The sequence below is a fragment of the Ips typographus genome, linkage group LG4, assembly GCF_016097725.1.
Source record: "Ips typographus isolate SLU linkage group LG4, UJ_Ityp_2.0, whole genome shotgun sequence".
Lineage (NCBI taxonomy): Eukaryota > Metazoa > Arthropoda > Insecta > Coleoptera > Curculionidae > Ips > Ips typographus.
In genome coordinates, this window is record NC_138425.1 from 2918552 (window position 1) to 2940236 (window position 21685).

The window sequence follows — 21685 nt, forward strand, 5'->3', positions numbered from 1 at the left end:
GATACTGTACCCTACAAACACATAACAAAATAAAAGGAGGTAAGCAAGTTAGATCCTAGAGGGACAGTTTGCATTATGATAGGTTACACTGACAATGGCTGTAGACTGTGGACTGAACACAAAAAGTGAAATTTAGCAGAGATAGATAGTATTTGATGAAAGTATTCTTACTTTATTGATTTACAAGCAAGAACAGAAGAAACTTATAACAAAATTTAAGAATGCTACAAATGAGTAAACATTAATTTGAAAGCATTCTGAGGCAAATTAAAAAATTAAAAGGTATTTCGAGATATTTCTAGGCAATTTGAGGCATTTTTGGCAGTTTTAAGGCATTATCACTATGAGGAATTTGGTTTGTGTTTAAACTGTGGTTAATATTAGAATAAAAAATGCATTTAAATATGTATCAATTTACAAAAAAATAATAAATTTATAACTTGTTTTAAAACCATATGATACAAAGTGCGGAAAAACCAGGAAATACCATTTTAAACTCAACTTTAAAAGTAATTAGCGCCAGGTTTGGTGATACTTAGCAGTTTTTTTTAATTGATGGGAGCATCATTATCTTAATTAGCTGTTGAATCACGTATGTGGGCATTGTTGCCAAATAGTGCCAATATGAAGCTGGTTAAGTACATAGATACCTAGATAGACGAAGTAATTAAAGCTAGTTAATGGTGATTTACGGTTATTGAGCATTTTTGTATCTTTTAAAGATACAAATGCAAGCAAAATGGAAAGACAACAGATATAACTGGACAATATTAAACATTAAACAAGACAAGACAATCCCGATTCCATTTTCCTTGTTAGAACACTTTCTAACCTCCATTTAACTAAAGCTCTATTAACTGTAGTTTCTGAGATAGCAATGCTAATGCGTCATATTTGTAACACCCTGTATTTGACAACGTTGTACGGAAAAATCGCCAAGAAAGCCAGCTGATTGCTTTCAGTGTCTCGTATAGAATGTGGTCACCATTGTAAATTTTTTGAATTTTATCGGAATTTTCTGAAGAAAATTGTGGATTTACCAAATTTGTTCTAAGTAGTATTATTATAGTATAATACGCAAGCCGCAATCTATACGTAAAAACGATTTTGTGACAAAAATCGTGAGTTAACCTGACCTAACCTAATGTTCACAAGATACCAATTATGGACTGATTTTCCAGTTGAAGATAGCCTTCTGCGGCTATTTGCAGCTACTGGTCTATTTCCATTTAAAACCAACATTTTCTATCATATTTGTATGAAAGGACCAAACAGAAATATTAAAATATTCTGCAATTTGGTGCAATAACGCTTTTTGCAAATCTTCCGTTCCTACATAATAATTCTGTTTAAACATTCATTTGATCTCTCATTGGGTTCGTCATAAATGTAATTATTTGGTTTTCCTAATCGACATTTTCTTAGAAATATGGACAAAGTAAGAGAAGTCTGCTTAAATTCCGTTTTTTTTAATTCAGCATTTTGTTGGACTACTCTCACTTTCAAAACATATAATGCTATACCGTGCTTGTAGTGCAATGTTTTATAACTTTGACAATTAATTAGACAAAATCAGCTGTTTTGTGTGAAAATTTTCCAGCTCACGTGCATTCATGACGTCATTTAGGAGAGGTAAAATTCGAACTCTACCTGCACCGGTTCTGTCTAAAATCTGTTTACCTTTTGCTTGCACCAACGTGTAACTTTATATTTTCAGACAATTATTGAGCTACTTCATCAAAGTTTAAGTTATACTTAATTGTTTTTGCCGGTATAAACTAGGCTTAATTGTCTCTTTGTTAAAATAATGCAAACAAATGAGTCAGGTTACGAATAGAAGGACATAACTATTGCTCTTCTTAGAAACATTAGACCACTTCCATGAAGCAGCTATCCTATTGCATATATTTTTGAACTTTGTATTAGTTCTTTGGGTATTGTTTATACAATTTAGAAATGACATGGTTAATTTTTGCCCTCCTCTCGGTCATAGGAGGTTAAATCAAAAACTCTGTAAACTTCAAGAACTATGACGTCATAATTATAAGTATATATATTGTAGGTATGTGTAAATGTACCTCTGTCAAATGGGATAGTAACGGGTCTTTCTTAGCGGGCAGTGGATGTTCATCCTCATCATTGGTGTTGGTTTTACACGTTTTACAGGATGTCAAATTTCCCATTTCCTGCCGCATCCCCTTCAGCTTTTCTAATACCGATTTGAAGCATTCCATTTTTCCTTCACGCCTTTGTCCCGAAAATATTTTTGAGTTTTTGTTTTTTAAATCTAGTCCTAGACATACGGCTCACGCTGTGTTGCCTATACAAATACACGTTGGACTAAAAATCCTTTCGTCATAACCACCGTGTTAATCCATCTAGCTAGACAACGACCCGTGTGTAACAAAGGACCTGCGGCGTGCGAGCTTTCGATCGGACGAACAGTGGCGGACCCGTCTCCAAATATACACCAACCCGACTAAACTACAAACTACAACAGTCTACAGACTGTTGCCAACTGCTTTGCGACCGGCGATCTACATTTACGTCATTCTATAGCGAAGAAAAACGTTTCTGCGCTTTGGGACTCCGCTTGAAAGTGACGACAAACGACAACGCTGTCTGCCGCCTTGGTTAATAGACTTTTTCGTGGCCGTAGAAAAAAGTCGTATTTTATATTTGATGTCATTAGTTTACATGAGATTATGTTACTTACTATTCTAGGTCACGCTGTCTGTAATTTTTACAATTTTGCGATTACGTTGTTGTTGCGATATGTTTTATCTATACCGAGTATCCGGATAATCAAACTTTAAAGAGGTCACAGCCGGGATGGTAAAAAGACATTTTTCTCTCTAAATTTCCAAGATAATGATTATTAAACATTGAAATTTTCAATAATCGTCAATCGTACGTTTGACCTCACTGAAACTTATTTTTGCCACTTTTTGGTACAATTACTACTAAACTGTGCAACTCCAGAACCAATTCTTCAGACGAAGGTAAAAATAAATTATAATTGACGTGTCAGTCTATATGTCATCCCAGGTAGTAAAGATTAAGCCTATTGACGTCATAATGAGGTTAGATCACATCGTTGGTCTAAAAATGTCGTGCAAATGACGCCTTATTTATATGTCCAAAACGTCTAAATATGACTTAAACAGTTTTGAGACATCTCATAATGTAATTTTTAGGTTAAATTTATTTTTCTAGTTTCTATGGTCACAATTCCAAAATTTGTCAACTCGCCTATACCAATTTTAATATAAACATTTACTAGTGCTAAAATAAGATACGCATACGCACAGTATCACATTACATCCATAAACGTCATTGAAATACGTCATATGTTGACATTAACGTATACAGGTGTGGTAAATCCAAAAACCGACCATAGGACAACCGTGTAACGGACAGAGAAACATAGATGATTGCATGCGCGGGACAAAGACAGAAAACTAAAAAAATATCAAGTAGGCCGTATTTTAAGCGCACTGTTGCCAAACGCCAAGTATCCAATATCGTGGACAAAATTAATTTTATTGTTGGATTATTCCTAATTTTTTCCATTCATTTGGATAATCTGTATACGGTCAGCGAGCTGTATTTAGTCCGATTTCTGTCATTAACAGTTTGAATGAAATTACTTATAACGATACTGAATATACTACGATATTGGATACTTGGCGTTTGGCAACAGCGCGCTTAAAATACGGCCTACTTGATATTTTTTTAGTTTTCTGTCTTTGTCCCGCGCATGCAATCATCTATGTTTCTCTGTCCGTTACACGGTTTTCCTATGGTCGGTTTTGGATTTACCACACCTGTATACGTATAGCCACAGACAAACTGAACAGGATGATTGTTTATATTTTACTCAATAGCTAACTTCATTAATAGTGATTTGACAGCATGGTTTAAGCAAAGTTGCAGTATTTTTCATGAATCGCCAGAATCTAATGTAAAAATTGACTGTCACCGGTCAACCTTTTTTGAAGCCAAATGTTTTGATTATTTAAATGATACACCCTATATTTTAGATGCTCTGCTATTTGAGATAAATGTTTTATTACATGTTTAAAATGTAATGTCGGTTGCTTTTCAAATTTTTTTTCAATTTTTCAATTCAACAACAATTTTAAATATTAGTAGTAATAGACCCCCGAAGGAATAACCTGGAAGTGAAACACGGAAATAGCATAGAGTAGGTTATGACATTTACTTGCTTTGGAATTGATATCACCAGCGACAGGAACACTTGTTAGGAAAATAACTATTTTCGACGACTGACTTTGAAAGTACCTCATGTACGCTTCCATTTCAAAGCAGAAAGTGGTCATTCGCCGCACGTGCGCAGAAAGTGAATTATTTTCTGCTCTAGAGCGTTTTCGCTTTCTACTAACAATCTAGTCACCAACTTTTTTCGGCGTTTCCATAACAACGCTTGACATACCTGTTTGAAATAACCACATTCCGTCAAAGTGATTTATCGGTGACAATGAGTTCGAGCGACGAAAATGATGTGAGTTGTCCTTCTAATCCACCCCACAGCAGTCGTCGAAAAAATATCGTCTATATTTCGAGCCAAAAGTACTTTTGCCGCTTTTACATGATTGCAGCGTTCGGCTTCGCCTCAAGCTGCAAATTTCATGTGCAAGCGGCAAATATATACTTTCCGCTCTTAATATAGAATATACTATTTTATACTCCTACAGGGATAATTATCAGTTTAGAGATGGATAAGTAGGCAATGGCCAGCGGCTGAACGAATATGAAATCCTAGACTTTCCGCAACTGTGAGTTATGAAATAGACCAATTACAGACAATCTTCAGCGTGCGATATGGAGCAGACCAATTACTGTAATCGTTGGGGGAGTGCCCGGATCTGTTCAGATGACTTCTGTCCTCTAAAGTTTGTACAACCTGAGAGCGGGGATTAGAAATTCTCTCAAAATTCTATCCTCCCGTCGCATGGAGACGTCACGGTTTACAGAAGGATCTAAAACCGTGACGGGAACAGGAGCAGGTGTGTATGATGTGACGTCGAGGACGAAGCTTAGCTTCGCTCTGGGTTCCATCACTGTATCATCTTCCAGGCCGAGATCTTTGCGATCATCCGATGCGGAAGGCTATCTTTATCTGTATGGACAGCACAAGGCAGCAATGGCTGCCTTAAAAGCTTATTCAACAAGGTCTGCGCTGGTGCTGGAGTGTAAGCATTTGTCGCTCACGCGGATGGCCAAAGTACGTCTAACTTGGGTTCTAGGGCACTCGGGTGTTAGGGGAAACGAGGAAGCGGACAGGTTGGCCCTTCGGAGCTCCAAAGAAGAACGCGTAGGATCCGAACCTATTCTAGAACTAGCCGGCACAGTCGGATCCACTATTGTGGACCGTATGTTCTGGCAAAGATCCGCTACTGCTTGGAATGAGGCCGGAGCCATGCGACAATGAGACAGATAAGTCGCAGTCCCTGATGGAACTATCCAGAAAGGATCTCAGATGTATGACAGGCCTTATCACTGACCACTGTCAGATGAAAAGACACTTGCACATTCTGGGCCTGTCAGTCCTGTCACAGAATCCGGAATGTCGCTTGTTGGAGGAAATTCCGATACACGTTCTCACACAGTGCCCGGCACTTGCGACAATCAGAAAGGAGCTTTGGGGTAAGAATGTGATCAACCCCTTCCTTAGATATTCAATCTACTCGGCCAAGGAGGCTTTATCAGGGCCACCGAACTGGAGGGGTAGTAGCTTGTGATTGGTCACAATGGGTCCGGCTAGCGGCCTAAGTGTCTTCTCCGAAAAGAGCCTCTCTAACAACAACAACAACAGCTATGTTGAACGTAAACACAATAATTCTTTTGATTGTCTTTCTCACTGACAGTTGGCATAAAAAACATCGCATTTTGGCTTTTGTTTTGGGGAAATGAAAAAGCATTTCACGATGATAATCCGGACACCGGTCGAACTTTGGCTGCGTCAAGACTAATATGTAAAAACGGAAACGTTTGAAAATTTGAGTATTTTGTGTAATTTATTAAATAACTCCAATTAGTCGCAGAAAAAATAGCCTTTAAAACTCGGGCAAATTGTCCATAACGCCCTCGTCCGATTGTAGTACCTCAAATTCTTGGTTGGCCACCTGGTACGTATTGTACATAAAAACATCCATAAATACCAACCATTTACACTCTTAATAGCACAGTGATTTCCATAAAAATCTTAGTTTGTTCAGTTTTTTTAATAATCATTCTTTTTATTAGATCTTTTTATTTATAGAGGAAACAGATTGCAATAATTAAACCGATACTAATCTAGAAACGTCACTTATTAAACCAGTTTGAGAGAGACAGATAGAGATAAAATCTCGTTTTAGCTTTAATAATATTTGTTTTTCAATTATTATTATTACGAGTACAAGTTGGTTCTGAACAATACATATTTTGTGGTAATGATGTGGTATACAGTCTCAAATCTTTCAGCCAATAGAAAGCTGTAATAAAATTGTTGGTCAATTATAAATTTGGTACACAATTCCGAATTCCAAGTACAACGTGGTAAAACCCACTAGTAGAGACCGGATCACATTTTTAAGAACATTTTTGCAATCCTCATTAAATTTCCTATTCGATAACCTAAAAATACTAAATAACTTAGTCCTTAGGAACAGTCAGAGAAGAAAGGACTGTGAATTCGAATTGCAAAAATGACCTAAATATCCTTTATGATAACTTTTAAAACGAAGAAATACACACAAATAGGTATAGTAGTTGGAAAAATTAACTACCATTTTCTTAGTCCTTTCTCCTAAATAAATAGTACCTAATATGTTAGTGCATGTATCAAACGATGAGGCTCTCTAGTGTACCTTCATATACACAGTGTCCAAAATTCGATTTTCTATACAGGAGTTTCGTTCCCCGTAAGAACTACTACAAAGGTTAAATAGAGAATGTTTTCGAGGATTTAATAGACAATCCAACGCTATTTTAATAACATTAACAATTTTTGCTTCGTTCTTGAGTTACTTTTGAAAAACCAAGATCGCGCATTTTCAGGAAATACACATTTAAGATACCACATTAACTTCTTTTTTCCTTATCGACTACATTTTGTTTTCTCATCTGGTTATAAATAGCACGTTTCTTGCTATAAAAAAATGATTCGATTGTTGAAGCGATATTGGAAAACTTATGCATTTGAAGTTATCTTTCAACGAAAAGAGAGACGGCACATAAATATTTAATAACAAAACTGTTATTTTTTTCTATATCTACTTGCTAGGTACTTTATGAATCTAGTAGAAAAAATATAGTTCTAATGTGACAAAGTCAAACCATAATATGTTGAGTGAACCTTAAGTGACAAAATTCTATGGCTTATTTTAAGTGGCAGTTAAGCTTCAATTAACGGATATTTTGTAGTGGAGAAAACCGAAATCATTTGTAAGTTGTCTGATATGTTATAATATATTTGATACAAGTTTTATTTGACTTACCTCTTCCTTCTTTCGTACTATACCCCTGCTAAGAGTATTTACCAATTTGAGATGTCTGAAGAAGTTAAGCAGAACTTGTTTTCCAAACTGAAACAAAAAAAAATGTTGAAATACATGCAGGTTGTCAGAAAATATCAATTTAAGACACGTAAGTGAAAAGTCATTTTTAATAGCCGGAAGAATTTGGGGCTGGTACTTTCACATCAGAATAATTCTATTCTAAAGATAATTGCTATAAAAACCGTGAAATCAGACCCTTCTATTGGTCAATTTTGTCATTTCTATAGAAATTATCCTAAGAATAAATTTATCTGGAGGTGAAAGTACCGGTCCTACTGTGTTTCGCAACATTTTCAAGTTTTGAAACTGCATTACTTGGGGTCACGTGACTGCTTCAATTGTTTTAAAACTCAATTTTTTCATTTTAAATTTTGACAGCTTCAATTTGACGTCCCGAAGTTCAAAACGGTATTTATTAGATTTAAACCACTTACCTGAGCAAATTTGATTGCTGTAAGCCATTGCAATCTGCTTTTGCATTCTATATCGTGTAGCAAATAATTTGCCACAAACATGAGTTTGAGTGGATGGTTGCGGTTACCGATGTCTCGCAAACATATAATTGCTTTCCTGTTTGGTATGAAATGTCTTTTACATTGTGTTGCGGCGTATGCTCTGAAGTTCGACACGTGACCGATTAGTATTAGTGGGTCTCCTTTTTTAGGTAAGTCTTTTAGAGCATCGTGCTGAAATAAAAATGTAGTTGTATTAGTAATATGTTCTGTTATACTTTGGCTAATAAGTATAAAAATGACGTTTCTTACGAAATTGATAATCTGTCGCACGCGGTTCAAGATGAACTAAATTGGGCTCCAAAATATCAAGTGTCATATATCTTTGAAAAGGTAGTTTTAAAGGGATGTTCCTTATAAAAGTTTTTAGTTTGTTTTTCAAAAAATATGTATTTTGTACAATGTTCAAAGGTATTTATACTGACAGATTCTATGCATCTATAGTAAAAATATGTTTCGACAAATAATAAATACACTCATTGGTGGAATTTTCATCCAACCATGCCAATTTACTACTGAATAAAGTTTTGTTGACATAAAATTCGAGTTTATATCATAGGTAATATAATAAGTAGTAGCATATAATAAAGGAAGAATGGAACGGTGAGATGTCGGTGGGGGTAGGAGGATAAATAACCTGACATATGCGGATGATACCGTAATCATCGCTGTCAGAAAAGAGGAACTAAAGGAGAGTATGGCTAGATTGTCTCTATGCTTGAATTGGAAGTCTTTAATACTAGAAGAACCTAAATATGATAACTACCTTTACTATAATTTAGAATATTGGCCATAAGAGCTCTTATTTCATTTTTCATGAAACACTTAAGACGAAAAGTTTGAAAAATCCCTGTAGTAAGTAATGATCAAGAAATATTTTACAAACAGTAACGATAAGTACAAAAACATAAGTGGTTTTATTATACAAATTCTAATTTACTAAGCTTAAGTTAAAATTGAAAAAAAGGCAAATATGACGTATAAAATAACCGTCTTCCTTCGTATAACACTTTGGAGCGGAAACGTTGTAATTTTGTGTGAGCGACCCTGGTAAAAGGCTGATAAGGTGATTTACGACAGATAACAAAAAACGGCGGCATTTTCCGACACTTCAAAGCAGAGATCTTACTGGTATTACATTCTTTGAACTGTGCCCTAATGGGCCACAATCTAGCAGACACATCAGACATGGCGCAGAATCGAGTAACTTGGGCCAAGGAAGTCAAGAGAATGAATACATGATGAAAAGATATTTAAACTGGAAAGGACAACGTCTGTCGAAGATCAGTGTATAATTTTGCAAGATTTTTTGAAAGAATGACAACAACATGTACAGAGAAAGTGTGGTAAAAACAAGATGTGGTTAAAATGAAAAAGTATACGGTGAAAATATTCCCAATGGGCTTCAGAAGAAGTTATTCATTCTGCTTTCATACGAATTTGCGGTCAACTGAACAAAAGTACGAATTGCTATCGATTATTTAAGTATGATTTAAACCATCCCATAACATCCCCTAGTAGTTTTAACACTTAACTTGAAACTAAACAAGTTGTTTGGAATTTGTTAAAATATTGTTTATGTCAGTATCGAGAGCCGTTCTGAACGTGCCTAAATCAATAATATGGGAATAAGCGGAACAACTAGAGGTTTAAATTTGGCCCAGTATCAAGCACTTTTCATTTCATCTTGATGAATACAGTGGCTCCTAGCCAAGTCTGTCACACGTGGTTTAATGTGTGCCTCATTGAATCCAGCTGGCTAAAAAATTCATATATCTTTTCATAATATTAAATTAGTTTTCAGTGGGCGAGGTATTGTTGAACTACGTCATGAGAGCGCCAAAAACCAACAAATTTGGCATCGATGCAATCAGCTGTTGGATTACTTTAATTGAAAAATGTATTTCAATTTCAGTAAAGTATGTTCAAGAGGTTTTTGGAGCTACTCTATCCGTAGAATCATATTTTCTTTCCTGCCTCCGCAACATTAGTCACGGCAGCCTCCATTTCTTCCCATACGTCACCCATGTTAGCTTCCTCTACCGTCTGTGGATCTATGGTTGTCAGTATTTTCTCATTAAGATTTTTGGTAACTTTGTTTTATATTACGGGTCATAATTTTGATTACCGCCATCAAGAGAACATGGTTTGAGGGCACATCGGCGCCCGGATTGGTGCATACTCTCTTTACCGATGTCCCATAACGTTTGTTGATGAGTATGTAATCGATCTAATTGCGGATTATGTTGTCTGTGCGATATCCTGGAGCCCTCCACGTATATAAGCGTCTAGGTGGCAGCTTGTACCATTGTACTTGTACATTTGATGTCACTTTGATTTAAATAAATATCCGTTTATAATAATTCTAAATGTGCTGCAACGAACACTGAACGAAACAGTTTTAAGATGGCATCCAGGTTATTACATCAACGTGTATGATGAGAATATCACGGGCTTTAAAAGTGAGTACTGCTACGACCCTATGTCGAATGAAAAAGGTTAGAATTTAAGCTGACGACTCCTATTTTCTTAGAAATATTGGTCAGAAAAAGCAAAATAACTGCATTTATGAAGAACACAATGAAAGATCAAATTAATGTATGCTAAAACAGAATTATTATGTAGAAATGGAAATTTTGGAAGAATTATTGGACCAAGTTGGAGAGCATTTAAAAACTTTCAGTGCCATTTCTGCCTTGCAAATCTGATGCAAACTATTGGTTTTGAATGGAAATAGACCAGTAACTATAAATAGCTACACAAAACTATCTCAGACCGAAAAATCACTATCAGTCAGTAATCTTAGTCAAAAATGTTATTAATTACCAAGCTATGATTTATGTTGATATGTAGTTTTAAAACTAGATACAGAGACAAAAGATTTCCACTTTGAGTGTGAATACACAATGAGTGAACCTACTTCTTGATCAATGATATTCAAGTTTAGGCATTTCGGAACGCGGCAGATAGAGTGCATTATAGCAAAATTTTCAGTCAATCAGTAAAAAGCCAATGAACCAAGCCCAATGACAGTCCAAACCGCATTAAAATCTGTTGATTCCTTTCGCAATAGCGAGGTTTTATAATTGACTCAAAAAAAATCACTGTCCCGGTTGACGTGCAGTTTAGTATCAGTTAAAGTTACTTAGGCTAGGTTTTCATTCAAAAAACAAACTTTAATGAATAGTTATAAATATATGGGTTTAGTAGATTAATGAAGTGTTATATTTATATTTTGAACCTTTTGTGACAAAATCAGTCTGTTCTGTTATAGGACGGATAATCAATCCATTTGGTATTTGTTAACAGTTGATGGCGGTTTTTGGAAGTTGGATTTCATGTACTGGGAATCAAACTTCACAGTTTAGCCGACGTTTCGCAAAACTTAATTTTGCATCTTCAGGGCACGCTATTGCTGTTTCTTTGTTATTGTTGTAAACATTCAAAATAAAGAAAGTTACTGAAACATGTCTTAAGTTTCTGTATATGGCTTGTCAAGAAATAGTAGGTATGACAAGTACGGGCGTACATGGTACCTACTCAACTTCTAGTTGAAAATCGATATGCCTATGTGGCTAAATAGGCTAAATTCAGATAGACTCAAGAAAGCCTAATTGCCCAAAATTACATGGCCCCTCAGAGCCACCATATTGTTTTAATACGCCACTGACGTAAAAATGGCATGGCAGATACGTAACGTAATAAAAAAGCAGTCGGGTTGACCGTCATTCGAATTATGTAATAACTGTTTGGCGAACGATTAAACCCTGTCTCTGACAGCAGGCTCTCAGCTGTAAAGATCAACGAATGGCTGGTAAAAACAGAAGTAAAAAGCTTTTTGTTCGCCTAGCAACAAAACCAACTCAATCGTCATACAGGGCCGTATAAGTTGAAAGAACTATTACTAAGTATCTTCCATGTATGAATCTATTTGCTTATTATGTTTACCTTGAGATAACAATTAATCAAAACTGCATGTTTTAATAATAGCTGATTTCTATAAAATATCAGTTTCAGGACATTGAATTTTATTTCTTTATTAAAAGTCCTATTCTGAGTTACATGACACTATCCCACTAATATTCTTCAACCAACTGTTTAAAAGACAAAGAGGAAAATTCACGACTAAAGAAAGGTTTTTTGTTGGAGAATGCGGATGCCGCAGGCAAATTTGACCTAAACTTCGTTATAGAACTGGTTGGGTAACCCTATACCACCCATACATCTAACATTCGACCTTCATATGGCACTTTGCCCAAATAAAAACGTGAAGAACCTTCTTTGCAGTCGAAAGATCCGCGTCCCAAACCAGTTTTTCTGTAACTTTACTGCCGTCAAGAAGATCAAAGAACGTGATTTATGATCGCACGTCCACCAACAAGAAGCTAGAAGATTGCATTGCAATTGCAACTCGTAATTAGGGCTGTTGCATTTCACATTATGTTGAATGACAAGTTATCGATATAACCGGATTTCAAATAAGCATTAATGAGACCGCTATAAATTGTAAAATATTGTATTTTAGTTACTTATTAACCAGATATGCCGGTAGTAATATAATTTATGGTCTATTTCAAAATGCAGTGCAACTTTAAGTGGTTAGAAGTATTTAATTTATCGTGACAGTCTTGCATTTTAAATTTTAAGTCATACCAAAGTGATCATTAGCGAATTTATAAAGTGCCTTGTAACTTTAAGACAAATTTATATAGGGTGCTCGAAAAAAGTGAGGGCAACCCTTAACGAGGTAGTTGTGCAGCAAAAATAATTGTAACCAGTCCAACACTTTTTCGTAACTCAATAATAACGGTTTTACCGGTTGTTTAAACTACATTCTAGTTCTATGGGAGCGTTGTCCAAAACAGAATAATAAGATAAAACAGAAAACATACTTTTTCTACCAAAAATTCAAAAATAAGCAGCGCCATTTAACGCCTGAAGGGATGTCATTTTATTTTAAATGACTTTTGTTTCAAATTCAATCAACTTTACTGTTCTGTTAAATTCTGAATAAATGACATTTGCATACATATAATATTTCTTTATTACGATAACATGATTATTTGGCAATACATCAGCTATATTAATAGAAGCTATACTAATAGAAGTTGATGTAAAAAATTAAAAAATTATCAATACCTGCTGCTGCATTCTAAAAAAAAATTTGAAATAATGAGAAATTTACTGAGTGAGCCAGAACTCAGTTCTTTACCAAATTAATTTCTGTTAATTTTTTTTTGAACTTTGTACTTAATAATGAAGAAATAATCATCGTATATTGCTGTGCTAAAAATTGAATTAAATATCGCATAATCTTGCACGACGGAATTTCCTTAAAAAAACGAGTTTTGCATCTAATTTGTAATAATATAGTAAACTAAAGGCTTCTTTTTAGATTTAGGATATGTGGTTGAAGTTCTAATATAAAATAAACCGTACAAAATGTAATTTCCATAAAAACTAATAATTTAATAAAAGGTTGTATACAGAAACAGATACTTGATTAGTCAGTAATACTATCTTGTTTCAACCAAGCCCAAATTTAACTACCTATAGTGATCAATCAATTTGAAAGATCAAAATTGCGTTCACGGAAATATTGATTGGTGAATAAATGAATAACCAATCGTCCTGAACTGGTTTAGTTTATATATTCAGTCAACCAATATTATGATCGTATTTCAGCCTGAAGTTTTACTATATTATTAACGGATTTTGATTATTACTTCATGAATTTATAACATACAAACACATCTAAAACTGCACTTACACAATCTTTATAGGTTTCAAGGGTAAAGAGTGTTTACTGATCGCAGACACGTATCTAATACAATAATTAAATAAAATCAATGCGCAATTACTCAACTGACCTTATTCTATCGTTTATACATTGTCATAGGTCAGTTGTGTTGTACTTGTTTGCAATTTATGAATTACACATTGCAAAAACGGTTTTTTACGTAGAACAGTTTATATCAATCAGACTATAAGCATGGCCACAACTTTTTTCACGTTTTTACTTTTTATTTAGTTTGATCAAAAAAGAGCAGATATTATTAATTTAAAATGTCATTCATATATGGTTTTACGGTTATGAAAATTGTGCTAATTTGCAATAGGCATATTATTATAAATTAACCTTATGTAGGCAAACGCTTTCTTTTTGAAATACAGAGTGTAAAAGCTTTAATATGCATTGTTATTTATGCTATTCTGCAGGGTGTCTCAATTTGGATGGTTTTACGAAATATCTCCAAAATTAGCAAGAGTAGAGCTACATATACTCGATTTTTGTGAAAGGAAGGATCTTAAAGGAAGTAGTCTTACCTTACGATTTTAAAAATATGACAGTTTGGAACCGTCCTTGTATTTTCCTTATTATTAGCAAAGCAGAAGAACTACAAATGATTTCCCATAGGACATTTAACATGGAATCCAAATATCTAATGCGTTTTTCTCTGAAACACATCGTTATTAAGATATGAATCAAATATACTTTTTTTAAACGGGACACCCTATATATTTTTTCAAATTTGAAATAAGCAAAAAATTACCTTTTTAAAATCTATAACAGAGAAGATAGAAATAAATTAAAAATCAACGTAGAAGTAGCTAATCTTCTGCAATCGAATAAGCCAATAGTAAAACATCATAGCGGCTGAACAAATAAATGACGTTTTATGAAGTATCTCAGTGTGTGTGGTGTGGTGCAGCTCAGAAACACCAAAATGCTATTAGTAGCTCCAAAAAAGGTAACTAGAAGCTTTCATACAGTAGTATGCAGTTCAAAAACACCAAAATGTCACCAGTGTCTTTCAAGCTGTCTTCTGAGTCTTGAAAGTATTATGAGAGGCTCAAACGATTTTTGCAGGTCAGAATAAACACCAAAATGGCATTAGTGATTCTTTAAAATTTAAAATTTTAAACAAGCAGTTTAACAAGTGTTTTCAGTTGCTTGGACTCTCAAGGTTGAGAGAAAAATGGGTTAAGTTTGACGCCCTTTAACGGACAAACGGTTTAACCTACCAACCAGTGTTCTCATATCTTTAGAAACCCCATTTTATTGGCTATCTATTGACTTATAAAAGTTTATATAGTGTGGACCAAATAATCGAGATATTTAGTTGAGTGAAATAGTGAAACACAAAATAAACCAAAACTGTCACTGTCCTTAAAATACTTAATCAAATCAAATTGTAAATTCCTTGAAAAAGCAAATATACAGGGTGTTTCAATTTCGTTCACTGACGACAGTCCTCATACCGGCTGAGTCACGTGACCCAACTTGAATTCGAAAAAAATTCAAGTCAAATTTGACGTTTTGCAGTTGACATCACATAGGTCAAAGTCCAAAATTCACTTTAACAAAGTGTCAATCCTTGATAACTGATTTAGAAGCTTGAAAATTGACATTCTAATATTGAAGACTGACTTTTTCTAGAGTTCAAGTTCATAAATCAATTTTCAAGACTCAAAGTCAAATTGTAAGTTTTGAAGTCAAGGTTCATCGATTTAAACACTTTCGGCTTGGTAATTGACTTCAAAGTTTGCACAGATTTAACCCTTTCAGCTTAAAACTGGACCTCAGAATGTACAAATTGGCTTCTAAACCTTAAAAATTCAATTGCCAAGCTTCAAAATACCTTATTAAGTCAATTTTTAAGCCACTTGCGCAGATTTAAACCGCTTAACCTTAAAAATTTACTTCTAAGCCTTGACAATTGACTTACTAAGTTTTTGTTGTTAATAAACAAACTACAAATTGCGGCATTTCACACTAAGCTTCCCGATTTATGTGTATTGAAACGCAGTTTTACGTTACGTGGGATAATCACATTATTATTCTGTGTTGTACGTAAAAATTATCACTTACCTCTTCCTGAAACTCCGAGTCAGCCATCAGATAAAACTTATACATATTTTTTTTATCGCTTGCAAAATACAGATGCTTATTTCGCAGCAGCAAATATTTTATTTTCCACTTTGTGTCTTTAGGCTGGTGGTTGGCATCTATTGCAACTGGAATAGTGAGCCCGTCTGCTCCTTTTCTGACTAGTACTTCGCCGCAGTACACAGGATCATATGCGTAGTCTTTATCGTCATCTCTGGTAAGATCTATAGCTCTGGTCACCGAAGCAAGTATGCGCCAACGTGTTTTTAATCCCTTATACGGATCTGGATATTCTTCCGAAGAGGGCGGACCTGACGAAAACTTTACAGTTAGTAAATCTTTGCTATCATCAATATATTCCCATTGTATGTGTGAGCTACCGGAGGGCATAGCGGGCTTAGATTTAACATTCCCTAACGAAGTGGATTTTTGGCCAATTTTACTTTCATCAATTGGTTCGAGTGCAGCTTTCTTGGTAGTTGGAGAAACTATAGGTTTACTAGTCATTCCGACAGTTCCTAAAGAATGTGATTTCTTAACGACGTTGCTCGTATCAACTAATTCGAGTTCAAGTTTTTTCTTAGCTCCAGAAGTTTTGCTAGTCAATGCCACCATTTCGATATTTTCTGCCGATATGGATTCTTTAACAATAACTTCGGGATATTGTGGCGTACTAGTTGACGGTTTTGCATCGTCGTCATGGTCAGATCGTTTTGATGTTCCTGCTAACGAAGATGTAGGTGATTTTCCTAAGACTGGCTGAATTTCAGCATATTTTCCGGGACTTTCAGCGGAAGCGGAGCTTTTACTAGGAGACTTTGACATCTCTCCAAAAGGAGATGAAGGTGTGTTCGCTTTTACGATATCCTTAAAACTTTTTTTTTCTTCGGGAGTCAATTGCTTTATTGATGACGTAGAAGGAAGTGAAGTAGGAGAAGCTAGGTCACCAAATTCATCTTCCTCAATTTGTTTTCCAAGTATTCCTTGTTCCTTTTCTGCTTCTACTAGTTCAGAGTCAACTCCCACACAATTTACATGAAAGAAAGTAGCACGGATTAATATTCTTTCAGGGCTTGGTTTAGTTACGTCAATTATCGGCGTTTTGTCCATAAAAAATCTAACTTCGTCCGGATGGTAAAAAAGGTTCTGAAAACAATAAAGAAAAGTGATTAATTCCATTGGAATTCCACAACTTATTTTGATTTTATACTGTCGTGCAATTGTGCTATTTTTATCAAAAAAATTATTTATAATATTTGTTTTTCTTTATAAATTTGAAGTCATCCGAGTTAATAATTTTGTCAACGCAGATTGTTTAGGTTATTTCTATACGAATAAACCAAGTTTTATCGCAAATGTTCCAACGCACCTAAATACTGGGTTCCAGTGAGACCCTTTTCCAAAATTTCTTGAAAATATAATCGTACTAATCACAGGTACTAATTGATTTGATTCAAACGACAAATTTTCTCCAAAACTATAAAAACTAATATACAGCGCGTCCCAAATTGGTTCCACATGTATTGGGTATCTCAATAACCGTAAGAGCTACAGAGTCGGTTAAATAGAGAAAGCCATTTTTTGGTTATTATTATATTTTAGTATTTTTTATTTTTATTTTTTTTACTGTGTTTTTCGCAGTTCAGATTTTGCTACCGCTTTTCCCCCTGACTGTACCAAATTTTGTAGCGGTTTTTTAGTTCATTAGAGAAGAAATTTAATGAGAATTCCAAAAATTTGCTTAGAAACACGGTTCAGTCACTCCAAATGGATTTTACAGGCAATTTTTTCCCTTACTGTCTTTTAGACCGTGTTCAAATTTTAGATCTTAATTTCAGTGATTTTCTCACGGTTTTTCTTAAATTACTCGAAAACGATGAAAGTTACATAAAATTGCAGGAGACCAAAAATATTTCTAATTAACTCTTTAACTCAGCACCGTAAGTTTGCAACACCATTTTGGCTTCCAGTAAGTATACAAGGTGTGCATCAAAATGACACCTTTGGTCATTGACTGTTTTTGTACCCAACCTGTACGCAATTTTTTAAATAGAATTTTTTGATCAACACCGCAGGAAAGATGAGCTCAAAACGGTTCTTTTAAGAGGTTGAACCACCCAGAACTCCCAAAAATAACCGAGTTACAGAGTGTTCAAATTTGAAACCACAATTTCACTTGTAAATTTGTTGCACCAAACCAGATTTTCCAAAATACCTAGAAAACGGTAAAAGTTGCGAAAAATTTGAAAAAGATTTAAATTGTTCCTAATCAACTTCTTAACTCAGTAACGTAAGCTTGCAGGACCGTGTTTGCTTCCAGTAGTATATAGGGTGTGCATGAAAATTCTGGTTATTGTTTTTGGTCACCCTGTACGCAATTTTTTAGATAGAATTTTTTTCCAAACCACTGGAAAGAGGAGCTCAAAATGAAGAGCTCAATTTGAGTAGTTCAACCTTCCTCAACAAAAATAATCGAATTACAGGGTGCTCAAATATCAAATTTGAAAATTTGTTGCATTAAACCAGTTTTTGCTTAATAACTGGAAAACGGCAAAAGTTACGAAAAATTTGCAAGAGACCAAAAATGTTCATAATCAACTCAGCGCAGTAAGTTTGGAGGACCGTTTTGCTTCCAGTATACAGGGTGTGCATGGAAAGTATGGTGATTCAGATTTATGACTTTTCAAATTAATGACAGCGTTGACAGAAAAATAATATCTTTCAAGAGGATTTCATTAGACCCCTAAATTTACTGGTCAAATTGGTAAATTTTCCAGTCACACTGAATTTTACTTACTTATACAGGGTGATTCCAAAGTTGGTGCTTTCCTTTCACCTGCGAATAGGGCTTCAAAAAATAAAGTTTTTTTTCCTTTTACGCTTTTTCGAAATATGAACAATAACGAAGATACAGGGTGTCAAAGTTTTTCTGAAAAAATAAAAATTTAATGATTTTGGCCAAATCCCTTGAAGCAATTAAACAAAATTTTGTAGGTGTCAGTAGCTACGTTGAAAGCAAATTTTCCAAGAAACAACAATTCTCTTGCGTTTACCAGTGGCGCGCGTATTATTTTTGTTAAAACATTTTCGAAAAAAAATATTACCCTACTGGTTTTCTTCATCATAAAATTTATTATTGAATTCCTTGTTCGATTCTAAAAATAAAACCCCTTTTATTATTTTTTGCTACGACGTACCGCTTTCGAGTAAAAATTAAATGCTGTCTTAATTTAAAATGTCAAATTATTAAAACTTAGTTCAAAGGCGGCTGAAATCTTTTGTTTATGTTTATGTTTGTTGATAAAGAATAACCTGTAGTTAGTTAAAATTAAATTTAAGTTATTTTTTATTTCGTTTTTTTTTCAGTAAAATTTTGACACCCTGTATCTTCGTTATTGTTTATATTTCGAAAAAGCGTCAAAGGAAAAAAAAACCTTATTTTTTGAAGCCCTATTCGCAGGTGAAAGGAAAGCACCAACTTTGGAATCACCCCGTATAATAAATAGTTAAAAAAGTGTACTTACGAATTTATCTAATGCCCAGTCCTTTTTGTCGTAGTCTCGTCTACAAACTAAATAATATTGGTTATGTTCATCAGAAATCATACCCCCAACTTGGTGCTCTTGTAAGACCAATTCACTGTCTTCAAGTCTGCGCCCTGCAAAAAAAAAAAATAAAAATTAATACACCGTTTGAAATTATACTAAACCGTCATGTTCTTGATCTCAATACTGTATCGTAAAGCCATAAAACTGATTTTTTTTTAAATTACATATTGAAATTTAGCATAATCCAAAAACTTGGACAGAAAATCTGTGATATTTTGCTTGGAAAAGGAGCACGTGATATCGAAATTATTTAAAATGGACTGACATGCGACTTTCCTAGAAAAAAAAATCATAACACTCCATATTTGGGCCAAAATCACTAATTAAAAATTGCATCGTTTTTGGGGGTAAGCACAGTTTGACAGTCAGAGACAAAATTGCTTATCAAACCCACTTGGAATAAAAAATGACTGTGTTAAACACATTTTTAGAATCCTCATCAAATTTCATATTCAATAACCTAAAAAGCACTGCAAGATTTGGTACAGTGAGAGAGAAAAGTGGTTTCAAAAATTTGAACTGCCAGAAACATAGTATTTGTAATTTACCGGTCAAATTCTCCTGGTCAAGTAAAATATTTACTTTATCGGTAATTTACCCATCTCTAAGTGTAAGTAAATTCTGGAAATTATTTTCAGCTTTCTAAATTCACTGCTGGGAAGCGTTTCGATGCCACTAATATGGTCGGAAACGATGAAAATTTAAATACAATAGTATAGCAAAAATACAGTAATTACCTCTTTTCGACGAACCATTCTGCTATTAAACTTTTTTTTCCATCGCTCCCTATAAAGTGGTCGGGGTGGTTTATTATTTATTTTATTTTTTTTAATTTATTATAGTATACCAAAATTTACTTTAAAAGAAATAAAATATCTCGTAAATGGCTGCTCGTAGAAACTTGATATGATGATAATTTTTATTATTACGAGAGAGTTTATTAAAAAAAAACATACTCACATGCGTAATATTGCTCCCACCACTCGACTATAGCATAGTCCATGTAGTCTTCAAAATGATATTTCTCGCTCAAAGCCTTACAAACGTCCAAGGCCGTCATCTTGTTTGTAACCCTCAGTGTTCGAAAATCCTTTTGAGGTGGATCCACATAATAAAAATTTATTGCTACCTAAATAAAACTTGAGTATTATTATTTTATTTTCCTACGATCGTGCGGAAAAGTGTACTTTGCCGCACGATTTTTCAAGGCGGAAGTAGCACTTTTCCGCTCTAGTGCGGTAAAGTACCGCACGATTTTGATTGCATTGATAATTTAATGTCTTTCGTTAAGTTATTATAGTTTAATTATACGTTATATTTAGTTATTTTTTTTACATGTTCAGTTTAAGTGACTATTTAATAACTACTTGTTAATGTATTACAATGTAAATGAATTGTGTTGCCTGTGTAGTACGGTTGTAATTCTAAGAAAAATATTTTGACAACGTCTAAAATCTCAACTGACAACCCACCTGCAAGAAATTTAATTAATTGGTTTTCTATTGTAACCCCTTCATCTACAAATAGCATGACATAAACATTAATTGTAAAATGCTAATGTTCTTATTGTAGTTTTCTGTAGGATTGTAGGAAAAATATTGTACCTAATACGTGCCGGAAGTGACTTTTCCGCACTCGATAGCGGACCGAACAAAATTTGTTTGTTTTTGTCAATGTGGGGTTCTAGAATGGGCGCACAGAAAAACGCGTTTTTTATTACTCCTAATAGAGATGAAAATACAGGGTTTTCAAAAAAGTATAAAGAATAATCTCTTTCCGCATTTGCTACGTGAATAATTGTTAAACGAATTGGAAAAATGCTACTTACCGACCCTTCAATGACAGGAATTCGAACATAATCTTCATTCCTCAGCTGTTGGTATTTCTTCAATGCTGCCTGGCCGCACACTGAGCAAGTTGGTTTTCCGCATTTACACTGGCCGACTAAAAAGAATTATACAAAGTGTTACAAAAAAGTAGCAGAAACTAGTTTTAAAGTAGACTAAAACGTTTAAAATCGGTTGTATAGTGCAAATTATGTAATCGTTTTGTTGAAACTAGTGACCCATTAACCTAACCTATTTTTGAACGATATTTTTCATTATACTT

At 34.3% G+C, this 21685-nt stretch overlaps 1 protein-coding gene across 1 annotated transcript in view; it reads right to left on the bottom strand.

Moving 5' to 3' along the window:
* LOC145727863 (uncharacterized) overlaps nucleotides 1–21685 on the bottom strand; it is a 37273-nt gene that overhangs the window by 12500 nt on the left and 3088 nt on the right. Inside the window, exons 2-7 of the mRNA XM_081977704.1 lie at nucleotides 21405–21520; nucleotides 20537–20705; nucleotides 19493–19626; nucleotides 15951–17114; nucleotides 8000–8251; nucleotides 7506–7592 (exon numbers count right to left, since the gene is read on the bottom strand). Coding sequence (XP_081833830.1) covers nucleotides 7506–7592; nucleotides 8000–8251; nucleotides 15951–17114; nucleotides 19493–19626; nucleotides 20537–20705; nucleotides 21405–21520 — 1922 coding nt within the window. The remainder of the gene's footprint in view (nucleotides 1–7505; nucleotides 7593–7999; nucleotides 8252–15950; nucleotides 17115–19492; nucleotides 19627–20536; nucleotides 20706–21404; nucleotides 21521–21685) is intronic.